A 15,356-nucleotide genomic window follows, 5' to 3' on the forward strand; every position below is an offset into this window, starting at 1 on the left:
ACTGTCTGGTTTTCAACCAGACATCCGATCGGACAGCAAAAGTATGGTTCTTGCGATTTCCGGTTTTGAAAAAAGAAAGTTGGCAACCCTGTACAACTACTGTTCATATGATAAAAATGCTTGGAGTCTTTAGTTATAGTATAGATAACATAAAATAAAATGCTGGATGTAACTCGTGTTTCAAAACTTGTAACCTAAGTATGTAATCTAATTCTACATAAGACATCTGATTTTGGACCTTCAGTAAGAGCTCTCCAGTTTTTAAAGGAGTTGGTATTGAAGATACCTTGATTGAAATTTAAAAATCTGAAAGTACTCCAGTCAATGCAGACAATCTTGTTAATCTAGTCATTCTCAAAGCTGTGCCCAGAAGACTAGTCTTTTGTGTCCTCAACACTGATGAATGATTACAATGCTACATTTACCTCAACAGATCCGCAAGCTCAAACTAAACCTGTTGTTCCATGGACAGCTTGAGATCCAATACTGTTTGTATCCTTACAAAATACTTTTATGTTGCATTTAAAGGCCAAGCTCAAGAACTGACTGTAATCTAACATTTACAACATGTACTATGTGCACAGAGAGCAGTGTCCCAGTTTAAGTGTAAAACATTGTTGTCTTTGCTTCCCTGACAATAATATCTGTTTAGTTCATAGAGGGAAAGCATAACAAGAAGTCTGAATTCAAAGTAGGAGGAGAATGCATTTATGCTGTATAAACAAACTGCAATGCTAACCAGGTCTCTGACCAATGTAACAAAATGTACAGAAGGGTTAACTGGAAGAATATAGCGTACACTCTGACCTTTTATTATAAAATTGAATAAGAATGTCAGCCAAGATTACACTGTCTTACGCAATAGAGTTTGAATTCTTTGTGTGCGATAGACCCAAATATATTTAAGTATTTAGTTACCAGTACGAGTTAAAAATTGACTAAAAGTTAATAGTGTTGAAAATAGTGTTGCCCTATACAAATAGTGGTGTGGTTTATAACAGTATGCTGCTTTCTTGTATTTCCTGTGTAGGTTCAGGACAGGAAGTTGTGTGCTTGCCGTGCAACAGCAATAATAAAAATGTGACTTGTCTACAAGAATAGAACTGTAGATGTATGGCTTGCCTTTGTTGTTCAGTCTGAAAATGTTTTTTATAGAGGTACTGTGTTATCTGTCTGCTTTAGAGACTTAAATGCAACAATAAACTAAATGTATTTCTAAATGTACAAGATCACAGACCAGATAAATGTATTCACACTCAAAGCTATTAGTACATGCACACAAATAAGGGTTTAATATACAATGTACATTAAAACTGATAAATGTATTAGTTTCAGTAGAATTAATGGTGTCTTTGCACCTCAAATTATTATTATTATTATTATTATTATTATTATTATTATTATTATTATTATTATTTATTTCTTAGCAGACACCCTTATCCAGGGCGACTTACAATTGTTACAAGATATCACATTATACATTGTTTCACATTATACAGATATCACATTATTTTTACATACAATTACCCATTTATACAGTTGGGTTTTTACTGGAGCAATCTAGGTAAAGTACCTTGCTCAAGGGTACAACAGCAGTGTCTCCCACCTGGGATTGAACCCACGACCCTCCGGTCAAGAGTCCAGAGCTCTAACCACTACGCCACGCTGCTGCCCTATGGACCACATGCGTTGTACACATATAAAATGATGTTTGCTGAGTAAACCACCACATAAGAATTTAATGGCAAACAGATCTGAAGTTTGATAAAAAGCCAATTTTGATTATCTTTACTTTTTTGCAATGGGAATAATAATACTGTATACAGCAATACTGATGCATTTTAAAGCCCTCTACTTGATCTGGAATGACCCAATTTGTGTAAACTCCGAGATGCAGCTTTAGCAACACAAACATGGTGTCTTCGTGCTGGGGTACCCATGTCTTAAGTTAATGAGTTGATTTCTATATGCTAATGAAACCATTGAGAACTTGTATTGTATTTTGTTTCTTCTTAGCTTTGCTTGTGGAGAGTGACACACCCTACTGGGTGTAAAACTATTTTCAAAGTGTGAATTCCTAGTAATTATACATGTTTATGTAGAATAACTCTGTAAAAAATAATATAAGAGATTCAATCATCTTCTACCAGGAAATCTAATTTTGACACCTTTTGTTTCAGGATAACAAAAAGGAAATGCTTAAAATAATTATGCAAATACGCTATAGCAACCGCTAAGTGTTGTTGCATGTTTTGCGTGAACCATCAGAACGCAGAAGCACCTGCTGCATGTAGATCGGCGCAGTGAGGGAGGAAGTTTGTGTTAAATTCACAGATAAAACTACCTTTTGGTAAATGTAAAGACATAAATTATGGAAGACTATAGTAAATTGTATCTTAGTGTCAAACTGAACATGGCTGTTGTGGGACTATTGGGTATCGAATCTGGTCAGTTGGTATGAACAAATTCGCAAAACAGTTCTGCAAACATGTAACAACATTTAAAACCAAATGCACAAACCCTATTGAATATACTACACGAATATAGTACATTTATTTTAATTTATTTAATTATTGATTTGCATTTCCAGTACAGGGCCCCATTATGTTAACTCTTTTTCCATTTTCTAATGGAACTATATGAATGTTCTTGGAGTTTTTTCATTGTACAAGTCTAAAGCCTATAAGTGTGATTGCACTACTTAATATTTTGTCAATTAAATACACAACCTAACCTCTATCTTTTCAGTCTGAATCTTGACGTGCATTCAACCAAGCATATCTGTTAATAACCGGTTCATTTTCTAACCTAATCTAAAACTAAGATCTGCTATTTCATAAATGTATGCAACATGGTTTTTATCACTTTGTCTTGTGAAACAAGTATTATGTAACATGCTGCAATTGAGTTCAGTTTTACGTGGAAATCTAATTTATAATCAATTATGTATTAATTTAATCAAAAATAAATAAATAAATGATCCACATTTGTATTACAGCTTTACGAAAAAGATCTCCAGGGTTAAGTATATTGTGAAATACCCATAGTTTTGGGTGGAGGTGGATATTGGTCACAGCAATGTGACAAAATAAAGGAAAAGAATGAGAATTTGTCAAGTAATCCGCAGAGCACTCCCTCCATTGTTCTGTATTTGACGGGACAAATAAACCGAATAACTCATGGAACATGAGTGATCATGCCATATTTCCAGAGAATCGTGTGATATCCAAAAATAGTTATTTATCTATGTTTGAAATGGTAATAATGCTTTTCAGTTAAGTCTCTTATTTATAAATTAATTTAAAAAAGAGGAACAGCCTAAACAATATCCATCCGTCCAATATAATAGTGTTAGTTTCATTCTTAAATGTTCATCGAATTGATCAATTTCACAATGTAGTGTCATGGTGCAGCACTCGGAGAGTCCATTCCTTCAATTGTTTGTTACCTATCCAACTTCCTCATGCAAGAAAAAATAAAAAGGGAGGGACATATTTAGAATGCTGCACCTGCCACACGCTGATAAGCTCCTGTACATTGAAATCATTTGCTTTATTGCAGAAAACAATGATGCTAGTTTGTAGTATAAAGCCATGCGTGGATATTCCAGTTTTAGATAGTTATACATAACTTATCAAAGCAATATTTTAGTGGAAAGCCCTACATAGTTGATCTTTTAAGGTACATGAGATTTTTTTTATAAGACCATCTTATTTTTCCACTATGTACAGTATTTATCCAAAACATTGGATTTTATTTCAATCAACAGTTTGGGTCAGTCTTTAGAGTCATTTTTATAAGGAGTAATCAGTTTTGTTTAGTATTTACATTCCCAGCAAACACTGTTAGTGGTTGTAGATTAAAAAAATCATGAATCTTAACTGTCTTGTATTTCTATTCACTATATAAACCTCAAATGTGCAGTTTTGAAACAAACAGACATTATAGAAAATGTTTAAGGATAAAGAAGTATCTGCTTGCAAGCTTTGTTTTCAGATAGTCTGGTGGAAATAGGTAGTTCCTGAAAGGAAGGTAAACACACAACATACAGCTAGCGTATACAGTGCTGGATGTCATGTTTTATGGAAATATACATGTGTTTCTTTCAAAACTGCACATTTAAAACCAACGCCATGAGTGAAGTGTGTGACGGGAATTATTATTTTTTAGCCACGGCCAATTTAATATGCATTAAACTAAAATTAATACAAATGAAATTATCTGTTATTATCTATTGTTTTGTTTCTGGTTTCAGCTTGTAAGCGAGAATCCAGATACCGCTGTGTATGTGAATGTTCCTGCGCTAAAACAAGAAGCTTCCTGGGTTTCTCCCACTCCTCATCCCACAAAAAGACATTTGTCTTCAGAGACTCAGGACTGGGAGGTGCATACAGACCAGGGGAGTGGACAGGAGTTCTATTACAACCCGGCCACCGGAGAGACAACCTGGGACAGCCCGTTCAGTGACCAGGAGGAGGCTACTGAGGACCAGGACCAGCCCCCCCCCTCTCCCACTGTGAGCCCCCACTGCAGCACGGAATGGGAACAGCACCTTGACGAGACCAGCGGCCAGTACTACTTCTACAACCCCCAATCCGGAGAGACTTCTTGGGAGCCACCAGAGCAAGAGGAGCCGTCGTCGCTGCATCACATGGAGGCTGAAAACCAGCCGCAAAGCAGGGTATATCTTCAGTTCTCTTGATAAGCCACAGCTTGGGTGTTTTTAGAGTATTTTACAGCAAGGGAATCAGTTTGGATTGTATCAACTACCTAGCTGTGGTTATCCTGGGAAATGAGAGATTGATACAATCCAGGTAGATTCCTGATACTGTAAAATGTTCTAAAAAAAAGAAATGTTAGAAGTCGTCTGTTTTGAACAAAGCACACCAACAAACAGTGGTAACAATAAACTCGTCATATTTACATTTTTGGCTCAATCATAAATTCTCAGGTAATTTATCCTAAATTCGGAGGTAATCCCTAATTTTAGAAATGGGCGTTGAAGAAGAATGAAACAACTGTAATCAGAAAACAACATGCAATAGACTTTAGCTAATCCAAAACCCAGTAGTCTGAGTTGATCCTTACTTACAAAATGCACGCTGATAGCAGTCATAGAAAGCAAATTTCAATATCATAAATCTGTAGTGCTGGGAGGAACACGAGATTTTTATGTTTGGATATTTGCTCATAATTTAAATATTAGTTTGTTTTTCAAAAAGTAATAAAAGCCATTATATTGCTCTGAACGCAGGCAGAGACAGCATAGCAGCAGGGGGCGTGGCCGTGGCCCCTGTGTGTGTGTGCTTTTATGTTACAACAAGAAGACCTTACAATATGTAACACCTTAAAATAGAAAAATATCCCAGGAGTAAAGATTAAGTTGTGTAGGACTTGCTTTACCCCAGTGAATTAACTACAACACAAAGGATGCCAAATAGCATTTCAAATCAAAGTTTACAATTGCCGTTTGTCCACAGTAAACAGTGGCCATCAACACGCTTTTATAAAGTAATAACATGAGGTTTACTTGTGCCTTTTTGTAGCTGAACAAGCAAATGAAAACTGCAATTTAACTTTTAAACACTTCAAATAAAACAAACGTGGAAATAGCGTTGTAAAGTGAAGGGGGAAAAAACTCACCGTTTTGGTTCTCGTTTATTACGTTCCACATAACAAAGTCACAACAAAATATATACTATATACAGTCTATATAAAAATGACTACACAACATTTTCCGGAAGTTGGGTACTGTTTAAGCAAGGCGTTTCAGTCCCATGAGATTCTGGCTCGCTATAAAGCAGCACAACACATTTTTGTCCCAGGTGGCTTTCCATAGAGATCACTAAGAGTGCATAATCAGATTTGTTTACTTTTTGCTTTCTAAAACTTTTAAATAGAGGCTCAAGAGCTGCTGTGTTGATTCTGTGTTTTTTTTCATATATTAATCTCTCATATCACACTGAGCTGTTTTTCATTTGCCATTTTTTAAAACTGTTACGCAAATTCTGGTGAGATGGTAAATAAGTGCAAGGTATTTTTGTTATTTGTAGTAAATACGAACATCTGTTGGGTTTTTACTGGAGCAATCTAGGTAAAGTACCTTGCTCAAGGGTACAGCAGCAGTGTCCCCCACCTGGGATTGAACTCACGACCCTCTGGTCAAGAGTCCAGAGCCCTAACCACTACTCCACACTGCATTCTAACGATAATAAAATTATAGGTAATTGTAAAATGTACAAAATATCATTGTAATTGTAATCTCAGCAAACAATGCTACTGTAATTGTAATTCTAATTGAGCCCAGGTCTAATATCCATAGTGGATACAGACCCATAGTGTACAGGTTTGTGTAAATCATGGGCAAAGTGTTTATAGTGCAATTCAGGCCTTCCAAAACAAAATAACCAATACCTTTCCTCAACAGAGTTCCTGTCTGACATGACTAACAAATAAAAAGGCAGGTTTATAAATGGCCCTGCAGGTACTCAGCGGATTTGTGTCTCGTTTTCAGCCCCCCCTTCCAGAAGAGGATTATCCTACATTCTCTGAAGAGCAGGATGGGGAGGTCTCTCCAAATTTGTTAGTCGAAGACTATTCCACAGTCAAGAGAGACCGGATCCCCCGGGTGAAACTCGACACAGACACACCGGAGGGCTGGTCATGTGAGATAGACAAGGATGGACAAATGTGCTATACAAGCAATTGTACTCAAGAACAGGTAAGAATAAAAACACTCTCTCTCTCTCTCTCTCTCTCTCTCTCTCTCTCTCTCTAATGAAAGATTTATTTAGAGTAGAAAAATGATGCTTTCCATAATTTAGCATTTTCATATTGCATGTCCCTTAATATTTTATACATTTTCAATAAGGTCAAATGGAAATTACAGCTCCTAAATGGCTGTAGTAACATGCAAAGTTACGCTTTGAGAGTAAAAAATAGAGTTCACATAAATAATTCAGTCATTCAAAATAAAAACTGAGGTAGGCTTGTAAGACAAACCGAACACTGCACCCAGAGCACAGAAGTTGGAGTTTCTCAACTGCAAACTAATATTCTAATAATAATTGCTGCCTCCGCAAGGCTACTGCCTATGCATGCATATTCATAGCATGCAGATGTGTTACTGGGCTGTGGTCTGGAGGAGCAGGCTGTGTTTCTGTATTTCTGCTTTTTTAGCTCTGTTTGCTGATTTATTTAAGTGTTTGAAATGCAGAGGCACCAGAGTTCAGTATTGGAAGTTTAGGTTAGTGGACATGATTTTCAAAAAGGTCGTAAATAATAAGTCCAGTATTAATCAACAAATCGGTATGTAGCATTGATTTTGACATTTTCAAGTGGTCGTTAGGCCTATTTCGTTGTTAAATAATCGTGCTAATGAGATTTCCGAAATTGCTGATTTACAAAATAATGTTTATCTTAATGAGCAGTGCTTCTTGCGACTGTTTGTTTGTTTTGTTTGCATGGGAATTTAAGAGGAAATCCGTGTTAATTGTCATAAATTATTAGGAGTTAATTTGCTCTTGGAAAAGGAAGGTTTTAATTAACGAAAAAGTATATAACTCACCTTGAAACAGTATTTAAGTTCTTTGGTGTTTTTAATAAAAAATAATATGACTTTGCTGGGAGTGGCAGCAGTTGCAGCAAATGTGATTTTAGCGCTTGAGTGCGAGCCTGAGATTGACAGACCACAGCTGCGGCACCGACGATACAGAGATGGTGTACAGGGTGGGGATTAATCTCTTAGATTTACCAGATGACGATCTAAAAACTTGATTGCATCTGTATCAGGCATTTTGCGGACCTCAGACTCTGTGGGAGGACCTTGAATTGCCTATGAAAAGGGGCTAGAGGTCTGCTCAGGCCTAAATTTCAAACTCGATCTGAACCCGACCCGAGCCCAAGGCCTTTGAAATATTTGCATACCCGACCGACCATCTCCACAAAAATATTCCAAACATTGAAACGAAGAACCTTCAGTGTAGAGTATTCCCGTTTTCCAGTTAAAACCTAGAAAAATAAAGAAAAAAATGATTTTAAAAGAAGACAACGGGCTTCTTCAAAACTTTGCTACCATAAATAGCCACACATTAAGATGTTCTTGCAAATTCGTATACTCATTTCGGACAAGCCTATATCATATCAAACTGTAAAATTAACGTTCAACAACAAATATTACACCACAACTGTGGCTTTTAAAACAGATACAGGATGAATACATCCCATTTCAGTGTGCTGCTGCAAAGAAGAATTTCCTGTCTTTTTGCGGTCATATTTCATTAATATTTTGATTTGCACTGTACAAAGCCACATGGACTTTTATTATCGCTGAATACAACAGTCGTAATTTTTCCAAACAGTGGATTTTAGATGTACGTTTTCGAGCAACGGAATGTACCCCTGTACTCCATCAGCCTATATACAGACGAACCCGCTTTATATCATGATTGTCGTGCAGGAGTTATTCGTGATATAAAGCGGGTCATGATATAAACGGAGTTTCACGAGTTTCAAGAAAACGAATGGTTAATTAAAGAGTAGTGGTTTAATATTGAACAATTAGTCGTTCTTTACATTTAAAGAAATGCATATAGTTTACTACAGGACAAATATGTTTTGTATTATTAACTGGAACGAAACAGTTTGTGTCATTATCGAAAAATGGCATGAATTGTCGACCTGATGAGAGCTATCAATTAGGTGTTGCACTTGGTGGTGGTGGTGGTGGTGGTTGTTTTTTGTTTTGTTTTTTTGTTTATGCTAGAAGTCCTCGCCACTCACGGCAGCGCTTCACTCAGGCGAGATATTTTTTAGACCGGCAAAAAAGGAAGCAGGAAGTGAGTTTTATGAAGCACTTGCACACAGAGGAAGAAAAAAAATTTAAAATTTAAATTAAAAACAGCATAATCCACTCACCTGATAACACCCAACCTGAACCCGAACCCGACACTTATTGTTGGGCTTTGGTTGGGTAGCAAGGCTCTGGTGCGTATCCCCACATACGAAGGGGTTGGCTTGGCAGCATTGTCCTTCTTGGTCTCTGGGTTATTTCAAAGGGTCACGGGCGACTTGATAAAGAGGGTTAACGATTATATCAGTTAGCCTACTTAATCAGGAGTAGCTGAAAAATATTAAAAGGGAGTTTTATGACATTGCTGGATTTCCCAGAGAAATGGCAGCCATCAATTGCACACAAACTGCACTCAAATCACCGCAGCACCATGCGTATACAGATGAGGAAGGTGTTCCATTCACTAAACGTGCAGGTGATTTGTGGTGCATCCTAGAACATCTGAAACGTATGTGCAAATTTCCCTGGCTCCTGTCATGACTTACATTTTGACACAATCCGCTGTGTTTAATCATTTTCAGAGACCCAATACACCAGATGGCACGTTAGTAGGTATGTATTGTAAGACCACCTAGATAATTCAATATTTGTAGTTATGAAAATATGTCATTTTTTTATACTTGTGGTTATGAATGAGATTTGTTGTATTGCTAAAATGATATACTGTTATTTGCACCCAGTGTAATGTTACTACTGTAGCCTAGCTGGATAAGTACATTATAGGACAACTGACCTTTTACTGTAGATTTTATTTAAATTATGCAAATAAAAACCTAATGATAATTAAATCTTGGTATAGAAAACGGCATACTATTACAAAAAAGTTTCCTTACAGGTGATTGCGGATTTGCAATGCGTCCTTGTTAGGGAGTTGTAATTTTAAAAGCTGAATAAATATATAATGAAGTGTTACATGCTATACTTGTATAATAACTAACACCTACAAACACAAATGGCACTTCAAACATATTTATTTGTAGCCTACAATCGTACATACTAAAATACATACAATAGTAAATTCCAACCAAGCCTACATAGCCTACACTTCTAACTAGTCTACCACACCCACTGCCCCATCCAGAAAAGAAAAAGGAAAAAAGGTATTTCTTTTTCTTTTTAACCAAAAAAGGATTGCAAAATGCACATAAGAGTTGTATATAATAAGCTGTGGCAAAATATCCCCCCGAATTGACTAGTGGGATATTATTATTATTATTTATTTATTTATTTATTATTTTTTTTTTTAATCTTTGTCGTTCGATTTATACCCACACACCAGATAATCGTAAATCAGCATTTTATATGCGAAGTGTTCTTAATAAATGTACATTCTGCATGAGAAAATGCACAGTTTTAAATTAAGTTTACAAATTAAACATAAAATCGACATTCCCATTATTTCCATTTGGCTGCTCCTCGCAGATGGTAGAGCTGTCTCCCTGTACGCTAGTAGTTTCCATAACAGTGAATTATGCTTCCATTAATTTCTTGATCTCGTTAACATGCATTTTGATTAATTAGCTCCCCTTATCTAGTCTATGAGACAGGAAGTAATGTACGTGACCTGTGACAATTAAGCTTTTTAACAAAGTGTGTTAAATAACAACCTCTGGCATTGCATGAATAAACCTAGTGAAGCAGTGGATATCGTCTAGACTTCATTTTTACAAATATATCAAAATCAAGTTGTGTTTTTTTTTTTTTTTTTTTACCAATGGTTTTTCAGTTGCCATTTCAAGCAAATCACTCAGACAAGGATTGGTCATGGAAGTTCGTAAATAGGTTTTAACCAAACTTAAATCGGAAAACAGACACTCATTGCTTGCAGTGGTTACTGGAACAGTGATGACTACCTTGATGATTTTTAGTAATAGGCCTATATAATTATAAGTAACAGCAAGTATCCTTTTAGAGTTTTACCAGCTCAAAAAGAGAATAAAATCTACCGGTGGCGTGAGTTCAGCTTTTCGTTCCCTTCAGTGGGGCCCCCACCCCCAAATCAAACATATTTTTCTATCAAAAAGGTTTTCGTAATTGGTAGTCCCTTGCTAAACCGGACATGTCTGGAGACATGAATTGTCTGATCTAAAATAAAAAAATAAATAAAAAAATAATAATAAATCTGTACAGTAGACAAATACACAAATCAAATGAATACCTGTAGTGTACTTTCTTTTTACTTTAGCCTACAGGTAACACACAATAAATCATGCTGCTGCATTTTACACATTTACTGTTTACAATGTAAAAAAGTTTAATTAACTACCAGTATATGATTTTAGCACATTTTCTTTTTTTCTTTCTTTTTTACCGTAGCTTACTTAGTACACAATTAACAGAAAACAGAACACAGATTTTACAGAAATAATAATACTGCAGTTGCTTTTCTTTTTTTGTAGTCTTTTCCTTCTGTTTTTGACATCCAGATTTGGCTAAAGAGGTTTGGCACGTTTCCTTTAAGATGATTTAAAATCGTATAATTATAGGTGTTCAGGTGTTATGATAGCGAGGATCGCAAAACGCTTGTCAAATGAAAGTCTTGATTGTTGGAAAGTAAATGTGCCAATTATAGGATGTCTGTAATTGACACGTTTGTATAATGTATGTCGAGATCAGCCAATAGCTTTCGGCTTTACAAAGCCCTGAGGAGGATGGAAGCCAACAGTGAGTGAGAAGAGGCAGGACTAGGGGAACAGGAGACAAGCAGGAAAAGAGGAAAAAAAAAGTTGGAGATCTGAAGTGTTTCACTGCACTATACGCATATAGTTTAGTTGAGTGAAAACACAGAAACTGAAAACTGCATAGTTGTTATACACATACATGAGTATATTATTAGTGGGAAAAAAACAAACATGATATTGATCCTGTTTATATTTATAAAACCTTTTTATACAATTGTGAACAGGACAGCATCACTGGCAAGGAAGGGAGACTCGGACACAGAAGTAGCAGGTTTAAGCGCTAGTGCGCTCCTTTAATAATGAACAAAACAAACACCCTGCCACAGTAATACATGCTAATGCTGGGTTGGGCCATAACCTAGTTTATTATTTCTCCTGTTTTAAAACAATTTGAATTGCTAATAACTATACTTACTGTTTTAAATCACAGTGGATAAAGTCAAAGGATGATCATGGACAGACCTACTTCTACAAGACAGATGGATCCAAATCTCAGTGGACCTTACCTCAGGTAATGACATACCTAGATAAGCAATGGTGTGACATTCATTACCATAACTGTGGCAGTAATTTTACCATTTGAAGCACTGACAACTCCCGCTCTTTATTCTGCTGATACAGGTTTTAACTGTGTGTTGGTATCAGAAGACTGTATCCAACATTCCTAAAATCTCTTTCTAAGAGTTAAGAAATTTTAATTTGGCAAAGCCTCTAGCTAGGGTTCATTTTTGCTTTTAAAATATGTTTTTGTGGTGGTTTCCACAAAATGCACTCTATATAGTGTTATGCTTAATAGTCTTGAACTTTTTGTATTCTTCTGGTCCTATTAGCAGTCCCCTCGCCTCAACCAACCAAGAATAGGGAACGGATGTGGCTCAGATGCCAACATGCTGATGAAGAACTGGCGGCACACGATGGTGCCTCCAGTCTCACGTATGGGGTCGTGGGACCAGGAGGACACTGTGAGTGCAAGCAAACTTCTAAACAAGCGTAGAATGCTCTTTCAAGAAGCTAATCTGTTAACCAAACAAAGATAAGCAGTTTCGAAGGGAGTGTGGCTGTCCTACGCAATGTTTAAACTTTTTTCAGATATTAGCATCTAAGGTAAATATTATAGATAGCAGTATAAATAGTGGCTCTGGGATGTGTGTGTGATTTTTAGTCGTACACTTTTTCAGGTCACATTTTAAAAAATATATTGGCATACAGACAGGTTTATATCAGGCTATATTTTACCTTAGCAAATACATACAATATCTAAAAATTTGCCTTTTGATGTACTTCCATATTGATCCAGTTGTTAAACAAAAAGTATACTTGATTGTATAGTACACTGAAGAAGCAGTAGCCAAAACATGTCTACGTGACTATTCTTATACCTTAGAATTCTGATTGAGTGTTTTTAAAGTTATATTAGATTTGTATATAATTTCAGGAACATTTTTATCTATTTCCCTTATTTTTTTTGTGTGTTTTTTTCCAGAAATTTTTACCTACGCACAGAAGAAATATGTCGTCTGATTTTGGAACAGAGGATTCGAGTTACGGAAACTCTCTTGAAACCCCACAGCCTGTTAGTATTTAATATTAATAATATTAACGATGTGGTTTACTAATTGTATTGCTGCATGGTGAAGAGAATGCACCATTACTCAAATGTACAATAACACATGTTCAGTGTGTTAACCCCTTAAAGACTAGATTTTTTTTGGCCTGTTTAATTGCATTCGGAGGCTTTCAGGGGCAAATCCTGGATTTCAAAAGATACAGCAGTGGTAATACTAGGGGATTCTTTTTTACAGTAAATGTGTTTCAATCCAGTAACATTCCCCATCCTAAGCTTGTACACCAACTACAATAAAACAGCTGCAATTTTTCCAGTCCCGATTTGCTCCTATTGTCAGCATTCTAAAGCCCCCTTCAATATGAAGGCCACCCTTGGATTCAGTATAAAGGTAAAGATCTGTGATCCCAAATGTGTCAAACCACTGTTAAATGAATGTCCTTTCTAATTAGACCAACATGCAGTGAAATAGCATAACTTGATAGAAAGCGTGTAGCCTCTATTATACAACTATTTGATTGTCATTTAAGTTCAAAAGCCTGACAAAAAAATAAATCTGCCCAGGAAACCATACACTTTAATACAATACGGAAAGAGTGAAGTTACATTCAACATAATAAGCTATTTTGATATTTCTTGGCTCTTCAAACACAGCTAAGTGCTTGCATGCAAATATCTCAGCTGTATTCCTTACAGCACATGATGTCATTACTTTTTTTTTTTTTTTTTAATTTCATTAGCGACCAACTAGAACACAGGAATTGAAATAGCTCCGAGGCACAGGAGATGAATGCAAAAGTGCAAATTAGGATATTTGGATAACGCTAGTGGCCTTTTGCCCTTGAATCCTGTGATATCATTCCACATTATTTGCGAGTGTCTGTCACAGTGTGTAAGCTCATTTTTCAATTTACTGAACAAAGCATATGAAGTGGTACGGTGACAGCTTTTATTAATACCTGTATAATTTTATTGTGCATTGAACTGTTAAACTTTAGAAATAATTTCAAATGAATTTCCAGTTTTCACTAGTAGAGGTGGTACAATTGTACAGTTTAATGTTTAAGCAAGTGTTAAGCATTTAGAATTCTGCCAAAACATTTAACAGTTGTCAAAAATATGCAGGCCAAATATAGGTGTTGGCCTAAGAGTCAGAGGTGGCCAATCAGTCCTGGAGGGACATTCCACTCCAGGTTTAACAGGTAAAATGAGATCATTAACTACTTCAGGGTCTGGATGGTGGTTTAATTGGTTCAATTGAACAATTTATAACCTGGTTGGAGCAAAGACCAGGAGTGGAACTGTCCACCAGGGCTGTGATTGTCCACACCTTCCCTAAATGTTTCCATCACAGTAAGTGTACAGTTTAAGCCAATTTGGTTCATATTCAATATTTCTTTGTTGTCTTATCCGTATACAATTCAATGATGTACACACACAGTCCCATATGCAACTACATGTTGCAGTAATTAATAAAACTGACAGATGGCTTTTCAAGTTGGCTTTTCTGATGGTTTTCAAACATTCTCAATACTGTGTGTTAGTTTAAATGTTTAGGAAATGAAACAGAAAATAACAGCTCCAACTTTGCAATAATATAATTTAAGATTAACTGAAGTCTACTTTTTCTGTTTTAGTTGTATGAAGAACCATTCAGCAAAGTGTCATTTTTAATGTTATTTTTCCCAACTTTTTATTTTTCAAAGGCTGATAGAATTAGTCATAGGAGAAATGCCTCTGATTTTAGTGCAGAGTTTGAGCTGGGGAACCCTGTGGACTTCCTTCAACCTCACGTCAGTAATTTATCCAACAAACAAACCATCTTGTACCTTCTTCCTTTGACTTGGTGGAGAGACTCTCACTAACTATTTTTTTGTTTGTTTTTTTGTTTTTATGAACGGGGATTCTCAACCTGATTTTCAAATGCTTGTAATGCTTATACTAACTTAACTTGCAGAAGGCACTCAACAGACATTGCTTTATTCATGTTGTATGAAAGCATTACAGACCATTGTAGCTTTTTTTTTTAATATAAACTCATGGCTTACTGTTACTGTACATCCTTGTGTGGCACTTGTAGTACTTATTTATGTTACCTGCCTAATATCTTATCTGTGTTTTTATGATTCTCTATTGCTTTAAGTCAACTTGGAGCCTGATTCTGAAAATAATCTTTGTCTGATTTTCAGGAAGGTGGGGAAGCATTTTAGTGTTGCACAGTGCAACGCAAATATGCTAACCCCATCTCATTTCCCCATAA

General features: G+C 36.0%; 1 protein-coding gene across 6 annotated transcripts in view; it reads left to right on the forward strand.

Annotated features, from left to right (window-relative positions):
• The window catches only part of LOC117434969 (rho GTPase-activating protein 27-like), a 62,385-nt gene that overhangs the window by 32,968 nt on the left and 14,061 nt on the right, over positions 1–15,356 (forward strand). For 4 of the 6 annotated variants that reach the window (XM_034057726.3, XM_034057728.3, XM_034057730.3 and 1 more), the window contains 6 exons: positions 4,256–4,681; positions 6,515–6,721; positions 11,963–12,043; positions 12,363–12,494; positions 13,016–13,105; positions 14,803–14,889. In XM_034057726.3, coding sequence (XP_033913617.1) covers positions 4,256–4,681; positions 6,515–6,721; positions 11,963–12,043; positions 12,363–12,494; positions 13,016–13,105; positions 14,803–14,889 — 1,023 coding nt within the window. The remainder of the gene's footprint in view (positions 1–4,255; positions 4,682–6,514; positions 6,722–11,962; positions 12,044–12,362; positions 12,495–13,015; positions 13,106–14,802; positions 14,890–15,356) is intronic. The other 2 variants (XM_034057727.3, XM_034057729.3) reach the window with 2 other exon arrangements.

This window comes from Acipenser ruthenus, chromosome 28, assembly GCF_902713425.1.
Source record: "Acipenser ruthenus chromosome 28, fAciRut3.2 maternal haplotype, whole genome shotgun sequence".
NCBI lineage: Eukaryota > Metazoa > Chordata > Actinopteri > Acipenseriformes > Acipenseridae > Acipenser > Acipenser ruthenus.